This window comes from Fundulus heteroclitus, chromosome 12, assembly GCF_011125445.2.
Source record: "Fundulus heteroclitus isolate FHET01 chromosome 12, MU-UCD_Fhet_4.1, whole genome shotgun sequence".
Classification (NCBI taxonomy): Eukaryota; Metazoa; Chordata; class Actinopteri; order Cyprinodontiformes; family Fundulidae; genus Fundulus; species Fundulus heteroclitus.
Genome location: NC_046372.1, coordinates 12646884 through 12666313, shown reverse-complemented (window position 1 = coordinate 12666313; position 19430 = coordinate 12646884). Strand labels below are relative to the sequence as shown.

The 19430-nt window shown below is 48.4% G+C and overlaps 1 protein-coding gene and 1 long non-coding RNA gene across 2 annotated transcripts in view; one reads left to right on the top strand and one right to left on the bottom strand.

The window, feature by feature from the left end:
• Positions 1–18938, bottom strand: part of si:dkey-178e17.1 (tricarboxylate transport protein B, mitochondrial) — a 37499-nt gene extending 18561 nt beyond the window's left edge. The window contains exon 1 of the mRNA XM_036143978.1: positions 18598–18938. Within this exon, the coding sequence (XP_035999871.1) occupies positions 18598–18709 (112 nt within the window). The 5' untranslated portion in view covers positions 18710–18938. The remainder of the gene's footprint in view (positions 1–18597) is intronic.
• LOC118564806 lies at positions 4081–4771 on the top strand. The gene is made up of 4 exons (XR_004932047.1): positions 4081–4166; positions 4326–4388; positions 4477–4563; positions 4661–4771. It is a non-coding gene; the product is annotated as an uncharacterized LOC118564806 (long non-coding RNA).
• Positions 18939–19430: the final 492 nt, after the last annotated feature.

The window sequence follows — 19430 nt, the reverse complement described above, 5'->3', positions numbered from 1 at the left end:
ATTTAATAACTTTTCTTTTTGTTTATTTTTTACACGTACAAATTTGAATCAAAATGAATATTTTATTTGACAACAGCTCATAATCTGACCGGGAATCAGGACAACAATCAATTTGAAACAGGCAATAATTTAAAGACTTCAGGAAGTGATATTAAATCAAATTCTATTTCACATGATTATTCATCATATTTCATGCAGCGTACTATTAATGGAGTAATTCATTATACGGGTATGAAGGGGTCTGTTGACTGGTACAAAGAAAAAGTAGGAAGGGAAGAAACTCCCATTTGTTGGTGTGAAATGGAGGCACAAATTAGCAAGCCCCTGCCATTTAATTTTTCGTTTACATTCAAAATCCTCATTAAGACAGAAATATGCACACCTACAGTATACCCTGAAGTTAAGGGCAGTTCTGTGCAGAAAAGAGAGAAGCAAAAGAAACCAGGTGAGCCAACATGTACCCAGCTGACAGGGAGGAACATTCCTGAAAACCGTCCCTGCCTGATGTTGAATAGCACTAATGAGCCTCAGACACATCTGTCCCTCTGATAACTTTCCCTTTTCATCAGGAGATAATGGCAGCTGAGCTCCCACTGCCAGTGTGCAGATTCTAAATAGAAGTGAAAGTCCAGATCCCCGTGTTAAATACCTGAGAATGGAGAAGAATAAACCCAATGTGCATGTTTGCAGTTCTGAGGCATCCGAACTGCTGATCAGTTTTTCCAGCAGAATCAAATATTTATTCTGATCATCTTTTATCTCGTAAAAACTCTAGAGGGAGGAGCACAGCAGAGGAGGTCTAAGGGAAAATTACGTCCATGTCGCCAGTCTAAAGAACCGAGGGCGCAGCCAGAGGAATGATGCACTTCAAACGTCAGGTCTCCTATTAACAGAACGAGAACGTTTCTGTTTGCCTTCTGCAAAAGATGAAAGGAATAATTCATCTGACGCCTGGCCTTTTCAGGCTTTCTCCGTCCTGAACAACACTCTCTAATTCAACCGCTGATGCCTAATTACAGGCAGGATGTTGATTAATTTTACATGGAAACTGCTTAAACTGCTTACAGCCCTGCAGCATAAGGGTAAGACGCTGATTTACAAGAGGAGGACAACTAAAGCGCCGGTTGTTTTGACAGCGTGTGCAACTAGAGACAATGCCGCAAGGGCTTTAGTCTGCTGACGGATAAAGCACTGTTGTTTTACAGTAACAGTATTTATAACACTTGTTAAATTATGCCAACGTTACCTGACAGTGCCAATGTTCTGGTTGCAGTCAAGACTTTCTACGTTTTATTTATCATGCAGTCATGAGTATAACTAGAAAAAAACTGCCACATAAATTGACATTTTCATGGAAACACAGACATCAAAGCTTCCTCAAAAATATAAAATGCCAGTCATAAGATCATTGCTATCTAAAAATTAACAGAGAATCGAAAAAAAAATGTATTTAAGTTACTGAAAAACACAAGGCACTAAAGATCAAGCTGTTCATCCTTAGACGCCATCATTTCTTGTCAGTTTAGCATGAGAAAAGAGAGCCACTTCAAAATGAGATGAGTGGTTTACCTGAATAAATGAATGACAAATAAATTTGCAGATATATTTATAAAAATAATCTATCTGTTTTTAAACATACTGTTACTAATTGAGCAAAACCTGATGGCTTTTCTCCAACCCATCTTTCAAAATTTGTGATAGCTGATGTCTGAATTATTGGGTAAGGTCCCTATTGATAGTGAGGAACAGCTGTTGAATAGGAACATTTACTTTTGTCCTGCTGATGGAAATTCATGGGTGAAGTTCATTGTTCAGGTCTGGTCTTGTTGTATAGTCAGCTTTTTTTGGCACGTTTACATCAAAATAACTGGAGGATGATATCTGACTAACATCATTGTATAGTTCATCTGGATTGATTTTTATAACACTCAACATAGATTGCAGACATAAAGTAAAACAGAAAAACTTCTTAAACATTATAAGACATCGATTTACTAAAACACATGTCTGTTTAGTATCGACTGTCATGCAATAATTTGCTTCCTACAAACACAGACAAAAGGAAAGGTGCTGCACAGTTCAACTACATACATATCACACTTCACTCAGTGCTCATAACACATCAGAATCTACTTACAAATCTTAATTATTCATCACGCTCTCCCATTTTTAATTAATAAAATAGAGTTCTATCAAATCTTACTGACCACAAAGGGCCAATTTGTCTGAGCAGCAAAACAACACCCTAACCTATAACCTAAAACTTTGTCAAAAATACTCCAGAAAGAAGAACAAAATCTATGGAACAGAACTAGGCATGCATTTTTTTTTATAGAGACGGATCTCACCCAGGACTGTAAACTGCAGACGCTTGAGAAAATAGGATATGTCACCTTTTAAAAGATTGCTGATGTCTGCAATTTTTCTAATCTAAAGTATCCATTTTTAAACAGGGGCCAAGTAATAACTAGAAAATAAATTACCCCTCCACGATTATTTAAGCTTCAGGGTAAAAATAAATTTACCATCAATCAACTTTAACAGTTTTTCAAAGGTAATTTAAACCCAGTTAAGTAAGGATAAAAATATTGTAGATTTATGACATAGCATATTGAGCAATTTGTTTCTTGTTTTGAAAAACCTCCTCTTTGTTATCAATGCAATTACTTTTTGTTTTGTTTTGTTTTTTTACATTTTAAGTTGCTTAGAGGTTCTAGGCTGGGACAGATGTTAGGAAGGGCTTACAGGGGCTGTAGCCCACGGCCCCATCTTTTCTGAAGCCCCAAAGTTAAAAACATACATAATTTACAAACATTGCACTTTACGTAAAACTCATAGATCCACATCAAGTGAAGGTTTTAACATTTTTGGGTGTTTAATAATGACCAATAAATAAATAAATGTTATAATTCATCATTTCAGGAATAACATGGAGAAGTCTGCTAGGGAACGTTTTAAACTAACGATGCATAAAATTGTACCTGCTATCAATCCGAGGTCAAGGTCGCTTTTATTTATATAGCACATTTCCAACAACTTGTGCTGCACAAAGTGCTTTCCAAACAAATCAAATGTAATTTGCAGGAGTAAACATCGTGTAGTTTAGGTAGAAAAAATAATGCTTACCCAGGGGCAAACAAAATTCCACAGTCAGCCCTGGAAAGAGCCACTGGAAAAGAAAAGTTATAAAGCTTGCAGCAACTGGATGACTACCCATTGGTACTCCAAATTGGAAGGTATCCATTGACAGAAGTTTCTAATCCAATGTTTGAGGGAAATCCTTGTGGGAGGTGACCAGAAATTTACTGGTTTTATATTTTGGAGGGCAAAATATTATTGCAAACATGAAAACCCCCAGTATAAGTTGAGTATGGTCACTAGAGACAAGTATGTCTGATTTTCCTTCATATATCTTTAACCTGTCAAACTAACCTTAAACAAGTAGGAAGGGATGGGGAAACAGGTTGGTTTGGTGAATAGATGACAAACAGATGGATGGATTGATTCTTTTATTTTATTTTACTTTGTGATTTAATGTTAAATTAAACTTTGTGTAACTAGTTATGAGGGGACAATCACTAGAAAAAGACATTAGAATATTACATTTATTTAATGTCTCTTGCTGTCTGGGTTTCAAAGTCTCCTATCCACATGGCTTTGCTTTTGAAAATTAGGTTCAGATAGGAATTCTTGAAATCCCCTTTTTAGAAGACTAATATTATTAAACTAACTTTACAGAGAGAATGATAATCCCTGGATGTAAATTGCTCAAACGATTTTCCCTCTTTCAGCCATAGCGTATGGAATGTTTTTTATTAGTAAAAACATTTTTAGCATTTAATTTCCACTTCTTTCTGTTGTGCTTAAAGTTTATGTTGAGAATTGTTCATAAAGCTATTTTGTTCTTTAAAACCTGTCAAGGCAAATATAAATCATGTGGGAAAAACTATATTACATTCATACCAAAAGTGCCCTGGACTGGGATGAGCACTGAGTAATTTTGGTTAATTGAGAAGAGCACCCATTAAGAGTTGATAATCTGCAGCTGCTGTGCCCAAAAGTGGGGCTATTTAAGCCTCACATGTTTCTCACACATTCATCTGCGGCAGGAACAATGGGAGGTGTTTGGATTCTGATCTTATGTGCAGTGGCTTTTTGGCCTAAAGGTTTGGCTGGTTTTTGTTGCAAAATTCTTAACTTAATGCTTTACAAATATGCACCATTTTATGATTGTGATGCTTAAGCAGTTTGTGTGGTTTAAGGAGGTTGATGCTACTTGCTTGTTATAGTATTTGGAAAAGAGATTGCAGTTACTTTCTCCCCAGGCTCTTGCTTGCCAATTGCTCAAAATGGAGGAATGCATCATGAGGTGCAAAAGACTAAAAACTGTAAGACTATATTAAAAAGGGTGGTGGTGGGGTGCTAAAGCTTTTCAAAAAACTGTACTTCTGGCATTACTATGGGTTTGTTTTGCAGTTTTGACCTACAATGGAGTTTCGCTGACGAAACCGATTGCTTCACTCCAGTCGTTGGATTCCAGGTTGTTGCAAACTTCTAGAGAAGGTATGTTTGCTGTAAAACTCTTTTCAAAAGCTCATCTTGACTGATGTGATCTAAAAGTGTAAGGGGAGTGTTATAGTTGACTTTATTTTCTATTAAGTCCAACTGGAAACCAATGAAGTGGACGTGTCAAGTGACGCCGCCCACAACGTGTCAAGTGACGCCGCCCACAACGTGTCAAGTGACGCCGCCCACAACGTGTCAAGTGACGCCGCCCACAACGTGTCAAGTGACGCCGCCCACAACGTGTCAAGTGACGCCGCCCACAACGTGTCAAGTGACGCCGCCCACAACGTGTCAAGTGACGCCGCCCACAACGTGTCAAGTGACGCCGCCCACAACGTGTCAAGTGACGCCGCCCACAACGTGTCAAGTGACGCCGCCCACAACGTGTCAAGTGACGCCGCCCACAACGTGTCAAGTGACGCCGCCCACAACGTGTCAAGTGACGCCGCCCACAACGTGTCAAGTGACGCCGCCCACAACGTGTCAAGTGACGCCGCCCACAACGTGTCAAGTGACGCCGCCCACAACGTGTCAAGTGACGCCCGCCCACAACGTGTCAAGTGACCGCCGCCCACAACGTGTCAAGTGAGCCGCCCACAACGTGTCAAGTGACGCCGCCCACAACGTGTCAAGTGACGCCGCCCACAACGTGTCAAGTGACGCCCGCCCCACAACGTGTCAAGTGACGCGCCCACAACGTGTCAAGTGACGCCGCCCACAACGTGTCAAGTGACGCCGCCCACAACGTGTCAAGTGACGCCGCCCACAACGTGTCAAGTGACGCCGCCCACAACGTGTCAAGTGACGCCGCCCACAACGTGTCAAGTGACGCCGCCCACAACGTGTCAAGTGACGCCGCCCACAAACGTGTCAAGTGACGCCGCCCACAACGTGTCAAGTGACGCCGGCCCACAACGTGTCAAGTGACGCCGCCCACAACGTGTTCAAGGGACGCCGCCCACAACGTGTCAAGTGACGCCGCCCCACAACGTGTCAAGTGACGCCGCCCACAACGTGTCAAGTGACGCCGCCCACAACGTGTCAAGTGACGCCGCCCACAACGTGTCAAGTGACGCCCGCCCACAACGTGTCAAGTGACGCCGCCCACAACGTGTCAAGTGACGCCGCCCACAACGTGTCAAGTGACGCCGCCCACAACGTGTCAAGTGACGCCGCCCACAACGTGTCAAGTGACGCCGCCCACAACGTGTCAAGTGACGCCGCCCACAACGTGTCAAGTGACGCCGCCCACAACGTGTCAAGTGACGCCGCCCACAACGTGTCAAGTGACGCCGCCCACAACGTGTCAAGTGACGCCGCCCACAAACGTGTCAAGTGACGCCGCCCACAACGTGTCAAGTGACGCCGCCCACAACGTGTCAAGTGACGCCGCCCAACAACGTGTCAAGTGACGCCGCCCACAACGTGTCAAGTGACGCCGCCCACAACGTGTCAAGTGACGCCGCCCACAACGTGTCAAGTGACGCCGCCCACAACGTGTCAAGTGACGCCGCCCACAACGTGTCAAGTGACGCCGCCCACAACGTGTCAAGTGACGCCGACGCCGCCCACAACGTGTCAAGTGACGCCGCCCACACGTGTCAAGTGACGCCGCCCACAACGTGTCAAGTGACGCCGCCCCAACGTGTCAAGTGACGCCGCCCACAACGTGTCAAGTGACGCCGCCCACAACGTGTCAAGTGACGCCGCCCACAACGTGTCAAGTGACGCCGCCCACAACGTGTCAAGTGACGCCGCCCACAACGTGTCAAGTGACGCCGCCCACAACGTGTCAAGTGACGCCGCCACAACGTGTCAAGTGACGCCGCCCACAACGTGTCAAGTGACGCCGCCCACAACGTGTCAAGTGACGCCGCCCACAACGTGTCAAGTGACGCCGCCCACAACGTGTCAAGTGACGCCGCCCACAACGTGTCAAGTGACGCCGCCCACAACGTGTCAAGTGACGCCGCCCACAACGTGTCAAGTGACGCCGCCCACAACGTGTCAAGTGACGCCGCCCACAACGTGTCAAGTGACGCCGCCCACAACGTGTCAAGTGACGCCGCCCACAACGTGTCAAGTGACGCCGCCCACAACGTGTCAAGTGACGCCGCCCACAACGTGTCAAGTGACCGCCGCCAACAACGTGTCAAGTGACGCCCGCCCACAACGTGTCAAGGGACGCCGCCCACAACGTGTCAAGTGACGCCGCCCACAACGTGTCAAGTGACGCCGCCCACAACGTGTCAAGTGACGCCGCCCCAACGTTTCAAGTGACGCCGCCCACACGTGTCAAGTGACGCCGCCCACAACGTGTCAAGTGACGCCGCCCACAACGTGTCAAGTGACGCCGCCCACACGTGTCAAGTGACGCCGCCCCAACGTGTCAAGTGACGCCGCCCACAACGTGTCAAGTGGACCCGCCCACAACGTGTCAAAGTGACGCCGCCCACAACGTGTCAAGTGACGCCGCCCACAACGTGTCAAGTGACGCCGCCCACAACGTGTCAAGTGACGCCGCCCACAACGTGTCCAAGTGACGCCCCCACAACGTGTCAAGTGACGCCGCCACAACGTGTCAAGTGACGCCGCCCACAACGTGTCAAGTGACGCCGCCCACAACGTGTCAAGTGACGCCGCACACAACGTGTCAAGTGACGCCGCCCAACAACGTGTCAAGTGACGCCGCCCACAACGTGTCAAGTGACGCCGCCCACAACGTGTCAAGTGACGCCGCCCACAACGTGTCAAGTGACGCCGCCCACAACGTGTCAAGTGACGCCGCCCACAACGTGTCAAGTGACGCCGCCCACAACGTGTCAAGTGACGCCGCCCACAACGTGTCAAGTGACGCCGCCCACAACGTGTCAAGTGACGCCGCCCACAACGTGTCAAGTGACGCCGCCCACAACGTGTCAAGTGACGCCGCCCACAACGTGTCAAGTGACGCCGCCCACAACGTGTCAAGTGACGCCGCCCACAACGTGTCAAGTGACGCCGCCCACAACGTGTCAAGTGACGCCGCCCACAACGTGTCAAGTGACGCCGCCCACAACGTGTCAAGTGACGCCGCCCACAACGTGTCAAGTGACGCCGCCCACAACGTGTCAAGTGACGCCGCCCACAACGTGTCAAGTGACGCCGCCCACAACGTGTCAAGTGACGCCGCCCACAACGTGTCAAGTGACGCCGCCCACAACGTGTCAAGTGACGCCGCCCACAACGTGTCAAGTGACGCCGCCCACAACGTGTCAAGTGACGCCGCCCACAACGTGTCAAGTGACGCCGCCCACAACGTGTCAAGTGACGCCGCCCACAACGTGTCAAGTGACGCCGCCCACAACGTGTCAAGTGACGCCGCCCACAACGTGTCAAGTGACGCCGCCCACAACGTGTCAAGTGACGCCGCCCACAACGTGTCAAGTGACGCCGCCCACAACGTGTCAAGTGACGCCGCCCACAACGTGTCAAGTGACGCCGCCCACAACGTGTCAAGTGACGCCGCCCACAACGTGTCAAGTGACGCCGCCCACAACGTGTCAAGTGACGCCGCCCACAACGTGTCAAGTGACGCCGCCCACAACGTGTCAAGTGACGCCGCCCACAACGTGTCAAGTGACGCCGCCCACAACGTGTCAAGTGACGCCGCCCACAACGTGTCAAGTGACGCCGCCCACAACGTGTCAAGTGACGCCGCCCACAACGTGTCAAGTGACGCCGCCCACAACGTGTCAAGTGACGCCGCCCACAACGTGTCAAGTGACGCCGCCCACAACGTGTCAAGTGACGCCGCCCACAACGTGTCAAGTGACGCCGCCCACAACGTGTCAAGTGACGCCGCCCACAACGTGTCAAGTGACGCCGCCCCACAACGTGTCAAGTGACGCCGCCCACAACGTGTCAAGTGACGCCGCCCACAACGTGTCAAGTGACGCCGCCCACAACGTGTCAAGTGACGCCGCCCACAACGTGTCAAGTGACGCCGCCCACAACGTGTCAAGTGACGCCGCCCACAACGTGTCAAGTGACGCCGCCCACAACGTGTCAAGTGACGCCGCCCACAACGTGTCAAGTGACGCCGCCCACAACGTGTCAAGTGACGCCGCCCACAACGTGTCAAGTGACGCCGCCCACAACGTGTCAAGTGACGCGCCCACAACGTGTCAAGTGACGCCGCCCACAACGTGTCAAGTGACGCCGCCCACAACGTGTCAAGTGACGCCGCCCACAACGTGTCAAGTGACGCCGCCCACAACGTGTCAAGTGACGCCGCCACAACGTGTCAAGTGACGCCGCCCACAACGTGTCAAGTGACGCCGCCCACAACGTGTCAAGTGACGCCGCCCACAACGTGTCAAGTGACGCCGCCCACAACGTGTCAAGTGACGCCGCCCACAACGTGTCAAGTGACGCCGCCCACAACGTGTCAAGTGACGCCGCCCACAACGTGTCAAGTGACGCCGCCCACAACGTGTCAAGTGACGCCGCCCACAACGTGTCAAGTGACGCCGCCCACAACGTGTCAAGTGACGCCGCCCACAACGTGTCAAGTGACGCCGCCCACAACGTGTCAAGTGACGCCGCCCACAACGTGTCAAGTGACGCCGCCCACAACGTGTCAAGTGACGCCGCCCACAACGTGTCAAGTGACGCCGCCCACAACGTGTCAAGTGACGCCGCCCACAACGTGTCAAGTGACGCCGCCCACAACGTGTCAAGTGACGCCGCCCACAACGTGTCAAGTGACGCCGCCCACAACGTGTCAAGTGACGCCGCCCACAACGTGTCAAGTGACGCCGCCCACAACGTGTCAAGTGACGCCGCCCACAACGTGTCAAGTGACGCCGCCCACAACGTGTCAAGTGACGCCGCCCACAACGTGTCAAGTGACGCCGCCCACAACGTGTCAAGTGACGCCGCCCACAACGTGTCAAGTGACGCCGCCCACAACGTGTCAAGTGACGCCGCCCACAACGTGTCAAGTGACGCCGCCCACAACGTGTCAAGTGACGCCGCCCACAACGTGTCAAGTGACGCCGCCCACAACGTGTCAAGTGACGCCGCCCACAACGTGTCAAGTGACGCCGCCCACAACGTGTCAAGTGACGCCGCCCACAACGTGTCAAGTGACGCCGCCCACAACGTGTCAAGTGACGCCGCCCACAACGTGTCAAGTGACGCCGCCCACAACGTGTCAAGTGACGCCGCCCACAACGTGTCAAGTGACGCCGCCCACAACGTGTCAAGTGACGCCGCCCACAACGTGTCAAGTGACGCCGCCCACAACGTGTCAAGTGACGCCGCCCACAACGTGTCAAGTGACGCCGCCCACAACGTGTCAAGTGACGCCGCCCACAACGTGTCAAGTGACGCCGCCCACAACGTGTCAAGTGACGCCGCCCACAACGTGTCAAGTGACGCCGCCCACAACGGTGTCAAGTGACGCCGCCCACAACGTGTCAAGTGACGCCGCCCACAACGTGTCAAGTGACGCCGCCCACAACGTGTCAAGTGACGCCGCCCACAACGTGTCAAGTGACGCCGCCCACAACGTGTCAAGTGACGCCGCCCACAACGTGTCAAGTGACGCCGCCCACAACGTGTCAAGTGACGCCGCCCACAACGTGTCAAGTGACGCCGCCCACAACGTGTCAAGTGACGCCGCCCACAACGTGTCAAGTGACGCCGCCCACAACGTGTCAAGTGACGCCGCCCACAACGTGTCAAGTGACGCCGCCCACAACGTGTCAAGTGACGCCGCCCAACAACGTGTCAAGTGACGCCGCCCACAACGTGTCAAGTGACGCCGCCCACAACGTGTCAAGTGACGCCGCCCACAACGTGTCAAGTGACGCCGCCCACAACGTGTCAAGTGACGCCGCCCACAACGTGTCAAGTGACGCCGCCCACAACGTGTCAAGTGACGCCGCCCACAACGTGTCAAGTGACGCCGCCCACAACGTGTCAAGTGACGCCGCCCACAACGTGTCAAGTGACGCCGCCCACAACGTGTCAAGTGACGCCGCCCACAACGTGTCAAGTGACGCCGCCCACAACGTGTCAAGTGACGCCGCCCACAACGTGTCAAGTGACGCCGCCCACAACGTGTCAAGTGACGCCGCCCACAACGTGTCAAGTGACGCCGCCCACAACGTGTCAAGTGACGCCGCCCACAACGTGTCAAGTGACGCCGCCCACAACGTGTCAAGTGACGCCGCCCACAACGTGTCAAGTGACGCCGCCCACAACGTGTCAAGTGACGCCGCCCACAACGTGTCAAGTGACGCCGCCCACAACGTGTCAAGTGACGCCGCCCACAACGTGTCAAGTGACGCCGCCCACAACGTGTCAAGTGACGCCGCCCACAACGTGTCAAGTGACGCCGCCCACAAGTGTCAAGTGACGCCGCCCACAACGTGTCAAGTGACGCCGCCCACAACGTGTCAAGTGACGCCGCCCACAACGTGTCAAGTGACGCCGCCCACAACGTGTCAAGTGACGCCGCCCACAACGTGTCAAGTGACGCCGCCCACAACGTGTCAAGTGACGCCGCCCACAACGTGTCAAGTGACGCCGCCCACAACGTGTCAAGTGACGCCGCCCACAACGTGTCAAGTGACGCCGCCCACAACGTGTCAAGTGACGCCGCCCACAACGTGTCAAGTGACGCCGCCCACAACGTGTCAAGTGACGCCGCCCACAACGTGTCAAGTGACGCCGCCCACAACGTGTCAAGTGACGCCGCCCACAACGTGTCAAGTGACGCCGCCCACAACGTGTCAAGTGACGCCGCCCACAACGTGTCAAGTGACGCCGCCCACAACGTGTCAAGTGACGCCGCCCACAACGTGTCAAGTGACGCCGCCCACACGTGTCAAGTGACGCCGCCCACAACGTGTCAAGTGACGCCGCCCACAACGTGTCAAGTGACGCCGCCCACAACGTGTCAAGTGACGCCGCCCACAACGTGTCAAGTGACGCCGCCCACAACGTGTCAAGTGACGCCGCCCACAACGTGTCAAGTGACGCCGCCCACAACGTGTCAAGTGACGCCGCCCACAACGTGTCAAGTGACGCCGCCCACAACGTGTCAAGTGACGCCGCCCACAACGTGTCAAGTGACGCCGCCCACAACGTGTTCAAGTGACGCCGCCCCACAACGTGTCAAGTGACGCCGCCCACAACGTGTCAAGTGACGCCGCCCACAACGTGTCAAGTGACGCCGCCCACAACGTGTCAAGTGACGCCGCCCACAACGTGTCAAGTGACGCCGCCCACAACGTGTCAAGTGACGCCGCCCACAACGTGTCAAGTGACGCCGCCCACAACGTGTCAAGTGACGCCGCCCACAACGTGTCAAGTGACGCCGCCCACAACGTGTCAAGTGACGCCGCCCACAACGTGTCAAGTGACGCCGCCCACAACGTGTCAAGTGACGCCGCCCACAACGTGTCAAGTGACGCCGCCCACAACGTGTCAAGTGACGCCGCCCACAACGTGTCAAGTGACGCCGCCCACAACGTGTCAAGTGACGCCGCCCACAACGTGTCAAGTGACGCCGCCCACAACGTGTCAAGTGACGCCGCCCACAACGTGTCAAGTGACGCCGCCCACAACGTGTCAAGTGACGCCGCCCACAACGTGTCAAGTGACGCCGCCCACAACGTGTCAAGTGACGCCGCCCACAACGTGTCAAGTGACGCCGCCCACAACGTGTCAAGTGACGCCGCCCACAACGTGTCAAGTGACGCCGCCCACAACGTGTCAAGTGACGCCGCCCACAACGTGTCATTTTCTATTTGAAAATAAAAAGTCCTACCATGAAAGACCCTGGTTTTCTTGTCTATGTATCAGTGAGCTTTGGTTTAGGCCATTCACTGTTGTGAGGTTACAACATTGGTGATGAGGGCCCCTAAATCAATGCAGTCACAAGGGTCTGTATCCCCATGGTCTCGATAAAAGCCTCACCCTGAATTTTAAGTTCAAATACAATATCAGGAAGTCATTTTGCATAGCGAGTCAATACTATTCACCTTTTGCTATGGAGTCTTTAACCTTAAACGAGGACGATTACAAAGCTAGCCAATTGGATGTTAACGAACAGTGCCATGTCCGGGCCTATGCTTTTGAGCTGATAGGCATGACCTCTGGGACAACACTGAGGGGAGTAGTAGCGATGATGCTAGTGGGCAGCATGGCAGGGATAGGGATTTAACAGGAGTAGCTTTACCCAGCCTTTCCAGATCCTAATTTGATGCAAAACTTAAACTGATGGCCTGAGCTAGAAAAATAATGGGTCAACCCGGGATCTTTAGCAGGACACTGATCTGAACCATGAAGCCAAATCAGTACAACAATGGTTCACCAGAACCAAAATCAATCTACATCATAAGCCCCAGATTTTAATTGTACAGAAAAATCTGTTGGGAGGCTGAAGAAAAGAGCATATTATTTGGACCATGACTGGATGATCTGGAGAGCTTGTGCATGGCAGAATAGTTAGATACATCTGTCTGGAAGCGATATGAGATTTCACAGGCAGCAAAACAAAGTTTCACACACTACTAAAAGCAAGTGTACCAACAATTCTACCAATATTTACTCTTATGGGATTTTCCCAGACAAAATGAATGTAAAGATATCAAATGGTTTTTTTCAAGCATTTTTCAGTGAAATAACCACGAATGTATGAAAACTAATTTTAAGGCTTTTACACATCTTTATCAGAGGTCTTACTAAATGTGACCAGTGCTGTATATCTGCAGGTGCGCCACACCAACATCTAACCGACAGGCTGTGGAAGTGGAGGACGCTAAGGGGGAATTGGACGGAAGACTGCACAGTGATTTATTAGCTCGCCTCCCGGTGCTCCACAAGCAGCAAGGGGGAGTGGTTTGAGTCGCCTGTGACGTTAGGGAACGGCTAATAAGCCACAGTTTGACGAGCCCTCTGAGCCTGAGACGAGACAGCCACTCTGAAAACCCGACCGGCTGGCCTCAGGCAAGAGAACGAGAAAGAGAGAGAAGTCAATGAAGGGATGGAGGGGAAAAAAGCACGAGGTATGACAAAAAAACATCGAATAATTCAGAAATGTGTTTGAAGATGAAAGTCCTATATCTTGGCAGACAAATCCTTTTTGGTAAAAGCTACAACCAGAATCCCTGACACAAAACCTTCCCTTGCCCCGACTTCAGTTAGCGTCACTTGATGTGAACAAACCAACAGCGGCAGAAAGAGCTTTTAGAAAACGGAGCATCCCTCCTCCCAGCCACTCACTGAGTGGGTTCTTTTATCCATTAAGTTTTGACCTTCTATCTCCACTTGCTTTGTCTTCGTAGAGCCGTCGGGAAGATACAAGTGGCTGGCTTTGTCTGCAGGGAAACTCTGGCAACCAGAACAGACGCCAGGCATGGTGGGAACTAGATTCTGGAAGATGGGGGAAAATACTGTTTGTTCTCTTGGTATAAACTATCCCGTCAACTGTCTTGGGGGGGGGGGGGGGGGTTTATCCCAACCTAGTGACACACTTTTACTCCCCAAAGCATTCAGAAACAATTTTATCTCTCTGTAGAAAGCAGTAGTTGAAGACATGCTGCTGTGAAACTTGACAGACAGGCCCGACTCGACCTTACCGGCACAACGATCAACACTGGGCCACAACCAGTCAGTCAGGCTGCGCTGGACTGATGGGGGCAGGGGAAGGGCTCTGCATGGCCACGTTTGCCTTACTCAGCCTTAAACATGACAATGCTCCAGTCCTGCTGTTCCACCCATAGCTAAGCATGTTAAAGCCCAAATCCTGTCCTTCTTCTTTCAGAACGATAAGACGACTCATAACTATGGAGAAAAGAGGCCTAAACTCCACAAAACATGCACCACAGGGTAAACTTTAAAACAAATTCAGCTTTTATTCCAGTTATATAATAACAGAGAGAATTGTATAGATAATTTTTCTATATATTTATTCAGTTTTTTTACCAAGCCACTGCTAACTTGCTCATCTGCCCCACAACTAAACTCCTAGAAAGAGATTGAACTAAATATGGCATGATAAGTAAGTCAATTTTCCTTATTCAATCTTCAAAACAGGAAAGACGAGTAAACATGCCCCTCAGGTAAAGCGGAGGTTTGTTGATCAGGATATTGGCTGCTCCAAACTTGCCAAATTATACAGAGTCAGAGAAAGATATAAAAAATTTAAAACAACTGAAATTGTGAGAAGCAAGGCTGGATGTTTATTCTGCCATGTGCTGTGACCAGGATGGTAAGCAGGGTAGTTATAAAAATATCCAAAGTTCAGTGTTGATGAACTACAGAAAGCTGCTTGGAGTCACTAAGTCTCTCATGTTGTTACCCTGGACCAGAAACTAACCTTGAACCTGCCTGAATATCTGCGGGCTCGTATTAACTGTGTGTTAATAACATAATGTTAATATTAGATTCAAGTTCTCAGCATGTGTCGCAGGGTCCTTTTACTGTTGTGAAGTCTGGATTATGCTTCAGTTTTAAAATGTACAACTGTTAGATCATCCTAGACTAAATATTGACACTTTAACGCACAGCTTGAAACCTTTGGTACCATTAGTTTAATCACCCACTTTAAGTACAGTTCAACCTGAATTCACTCAGAAACTAGAATATTGATAGCTAAAATGAGTAAAATTGTTATAATCCAGGGATGTAGCAAATTAAATGTAAAGCATCAGAATTCAATATCAATCGATGTGAAAACTGTTGCATTTATTAGACATTGTGATACTGCCATCCTTTTGATAATAAAAGAATGTCAACATTTCCCATATTCCATTTTCTTTTGTCTTTACTGTACTCATACATTTTCTTAATCAATTAAATTATTGATAAACTCCATAACCTTGTTTTTTTCATTTGGGAGAGAGAATGCACATTAATGTACATTTAAAGGAATTTAAATATGACAGTTTATAGCCTTGGGCTGATTTCCATCTGCAGCCCTTCCTGGCAGGTTGATGTTAAACAAAGAATAAAAAGGAGAACAAAGCTGTGTATGAATGCTATGTCAATTTCTGAGGATGATATAGCTGGTTTACATACGTGTATGGCGTGTAGTGCATCATACGGTATAACAAGTAACAAAACATGCATTATCATTCCTCAACTGTCAGCAAAGGATGAACTCACCGAACGGGTTCAGGATTATCTGGATTTCACGTCAATTCTGAATTCCTGAAACCTTAGAAAATCAAAGGCAGAGCATTTAAATGTCTAAATGGTGTGGCTTCTCTTTACCGTAACCGGCTTTTACATCCACACATCCCCAGGGAAAGCTAATCAAGATCTCAAGGCTAAAAGCTCTTAGTTGTTCCCACGACTCGACTCATGACCAGGGAGCTTGTTTATCACACTTTGAAAAGTTTCAGGTTTTAACATCCAGTTTTTAAACCGCTTAAATAAAATTCAACTAAAGACCGAGAAAGTGCTGGAGCAGCACATCATTGCCTATTCTCTATGCATCGGCTGCACACTGATGGTCAGCTGGCTGAAACAAGGCTACTTTATTTTTGCCGAAACCCAAAGAAGCGGTGGTTGTTTGGAACAAATACTGGTGACGGAAAACACAGGCAGTCATGGGGAGAAAAAAAACAGCTGATACATTTTAAAAAAAAAATAAAAACAAACACTACTTTGGCATATTTTTTTTTTCTTTGTCATACCGTGATGTTCTGCTATTTCTATTGTAGGTTCTCATATTACAAGAATCTTATACTGGCCCATGCCAGTTTTCTTTCGTTGGTTTAAAGTGGATCCAAGCTTTTGATGATAATTATTGATTACGTCCCAATCACAGTAGAAAAACAAATTCAGAATGAGTATAATAAGCCTTATTTTGAAACCAAAACCAGTTGTTTACAGTTTTCATTCAAAAGAAATTCATCCAGGAATATAAAAGATTCAGTAAGTGACATCTGACAGAGTGCAGAGCCAAAATCAGCAGAGTGCTGCCAAGCCTCAGCGTGGCGCCTTAATAAAGAAGCACCTCAGAGAGGTTCTTCATCAGCTGGAGCTGCTGCAGCCCCATCATCATCACACATGGAGGTCGATAGCAGGAGCAGGGGAGGAGGGCACTGGGTTCTGAACTGATTAATTACACATACGCCTTTTAAAAAGCAACTCAGGTAGAGCTAAACGATAACAGACAGCTAATGAAATGTATTTTGTGGGTAAAATAAATTGCTTACAGCTTTGATGCAAACCTTACTGTGTTTTATGTTTGATCAAACACTTAGTTAATACCAGTGCCATGGACAGCCTTTCAGTCCAAATTTAATTTGAAAAACATTAAGGTCGGCAGTGTTTTAGTACTGATTTATGTGTTTGAAAGATGTATTTTGAAACTGTCTAAAAGCAAAAGATTAAACAGAAACCATGGATCCAACTCTAAAACTACAAAACGCATATAAATATGTTAAGGAGCTGCTTTGTGTTTTTGTCAAGAGTTGAATAATTGTCCTCCTTGCTCAATGGAAACTAAATTTTTTAGGCATATACAGTCCACAATATGCTTTCATCACAACTGAGAAACACAGTAATACCTGATGTGATGCATGGTACTGATGTTAAAGGGTCTGATTGTTGACACAAAGTTTAAAATACCAAATAAGCTCAACCCCTGACGAGAGCTTGTCCTCTACATTACTCTGCTCTAATGGTATTACGTAAACAATGCAGGAGGAAGGATGAACAGAGGTTCCTGCAGGCTGGACCGAATCCTGACAGGACAGAGCCACAGAGGATGGAAGTAGCCGAGATGCTCTTCAGCACAAAGCTTTTACATTTTATTTATTTTTTTAGTGGCCAACAACGTCACATTAGGGTGGAAAATGATGGTGACCAGCTTATGTTGCTGGGAACCTGGAAACAAATCATCTACGTTATATTTATTAGCAACTCAGGAAACTACAGTGGGTAACCAAAAAAAAAAAAAAAACGGTGATTTGTGTCATAAAGTGGTTATTTAACCTTGAATTTAGGAGTTTAACAGTTTGAAGTGTTGTTCAGACTCCATTACCACTAAGAATCTTAAAGGATGCTGTTGGGATTTGATGTGATAGACCAACACAAAGTGCAGCATAGTTCTGAACCGGAAGGAAAATGATATATGTCCTCAAATTTAATTTACAAATAATCTGAAAAACAAGGATGCATTTGCATCCATACTCTCACACTCCTGACAAAAATAATCCAGTACAACCAGTTGCTTTTAGAACTCACCTGTGAGTAATTTAATTCAGTATAAATCCAATTGTTCGGTAGCAAAACATGGCTGTCCATCTAAACTGACAGGGGCAGTGCTCAAATGAGATCAAGATGAAAGCTTTTGGCATATATGCAAACCACTGCTGGAGCTGCACATAACAGATCTGATGGGTGTATGGATGCAGCTACGAGTATTCCTGGAAGAACATCTGTCGGATACAGCTGTGTTCATGTGTTAGAATGGTCCAGTCAAAGTCCAGACCTAAATACAACTGAAAATCTGATGCAACAGTTTTAATTTGAGATGCAAAAACACCATCCAAACTGATTTTTTTGCCATGCAAAGAAAGGCAAATGTTTCAGTCTAACTGTGCAAAGATGGCAGAGTACACGCACTTCTAGCTGCAATGAAAATAACAAAATAACACGCTTCACTGTTCCAATTCAGAATCACGCTCTACTTGAACTTATTTTATTTCATAATCTCCCATTATATTGATTAAAGTTTGTGGCTGTAACGTGGAAATTTTCATTAAAAAAACTCAAGGGATGTTTTTCATGGTGCAGGATAAGAGCAGCCTTGATTTTCCCAGTTCTCGGTGGCACCACAAAATGAACATCAGTGACATGTAGGAAATAAAATAGACTCAGTTGCGCAACAGATTCGAGACTAAAAACAAAGTATCAAAAAATTAGCGCACTCGCTTTCTGCAACTGTAACTTTTCTGTGAGCAGTGAAACCTCCGGCATTTGGTCCAACACCGACTTTCTCCTCCCGTGAGACAGACTTACCTGCCAGGATCGCTTTTCCCGGATGAGTTAGTTTCGCTCTTCCAGCCGGAGCCGCTGCCGCCAGACACCGCGGTCTGCAAAAAGGGCTGAAAAACGCGCCTTTATCCTGCATGATTGAACAATAAAATCTGTAAAACAAACCTAAATCTGAATAGTTTTTTTTTTTTTTTTTTTTTGGTACGCAAAACCAACAGTTTTTTCCCCCTCTTCCTTCTTATATTTCTGTAAAGTGAGGAAAAGCGCGCGTCAGACGCCGGTGCGCTCTCCTGCCTGCAGGTGATCTGCGCTGCGCTGCGCCGCCCGGAGACTCCCGGATCTCAGAGTGAAGGTGGGCGGATACAGTCAAGGAAGTTGGCACCGACTATTTCTAACATGTGCCGACTGTCACCATGGAAATATCGCTACTGGTCGGGACTGTTTCTGCGTAATAGCGCAACGCTCGCAGGATGTAACGATGGATAAAGATTTAGTTTCGCGTCTTAATTCGTTTCTCGAAAACATTCGTGAACTTTGCAGGCAGAGAAGCGGCAGCGGGACGGGATGATTTAGTGGTTTGCATTTCTGGGGGGAAAAAGGGGCGAAACACACCTTCTTTTGAAATAAAAAAATAAAATAAACAGGGTGTGGCGCAGCATCCTGTCCCACTGTTCATCGCGTACCAACAGAAGGGAGGAGGGTTCTGTTCTTATTAATTTCTTATTTGTTCGTTTGCTTCTTTAATCTAACAAATTCGTCTGACAGCAGCTCCGCGCATCCCAGCCACGCCCTCTCCAGACAAAAGAGGCTGGCGCTCTGGCCGAGACAGACTCCATCAATCATATCCGGCTGGTGGT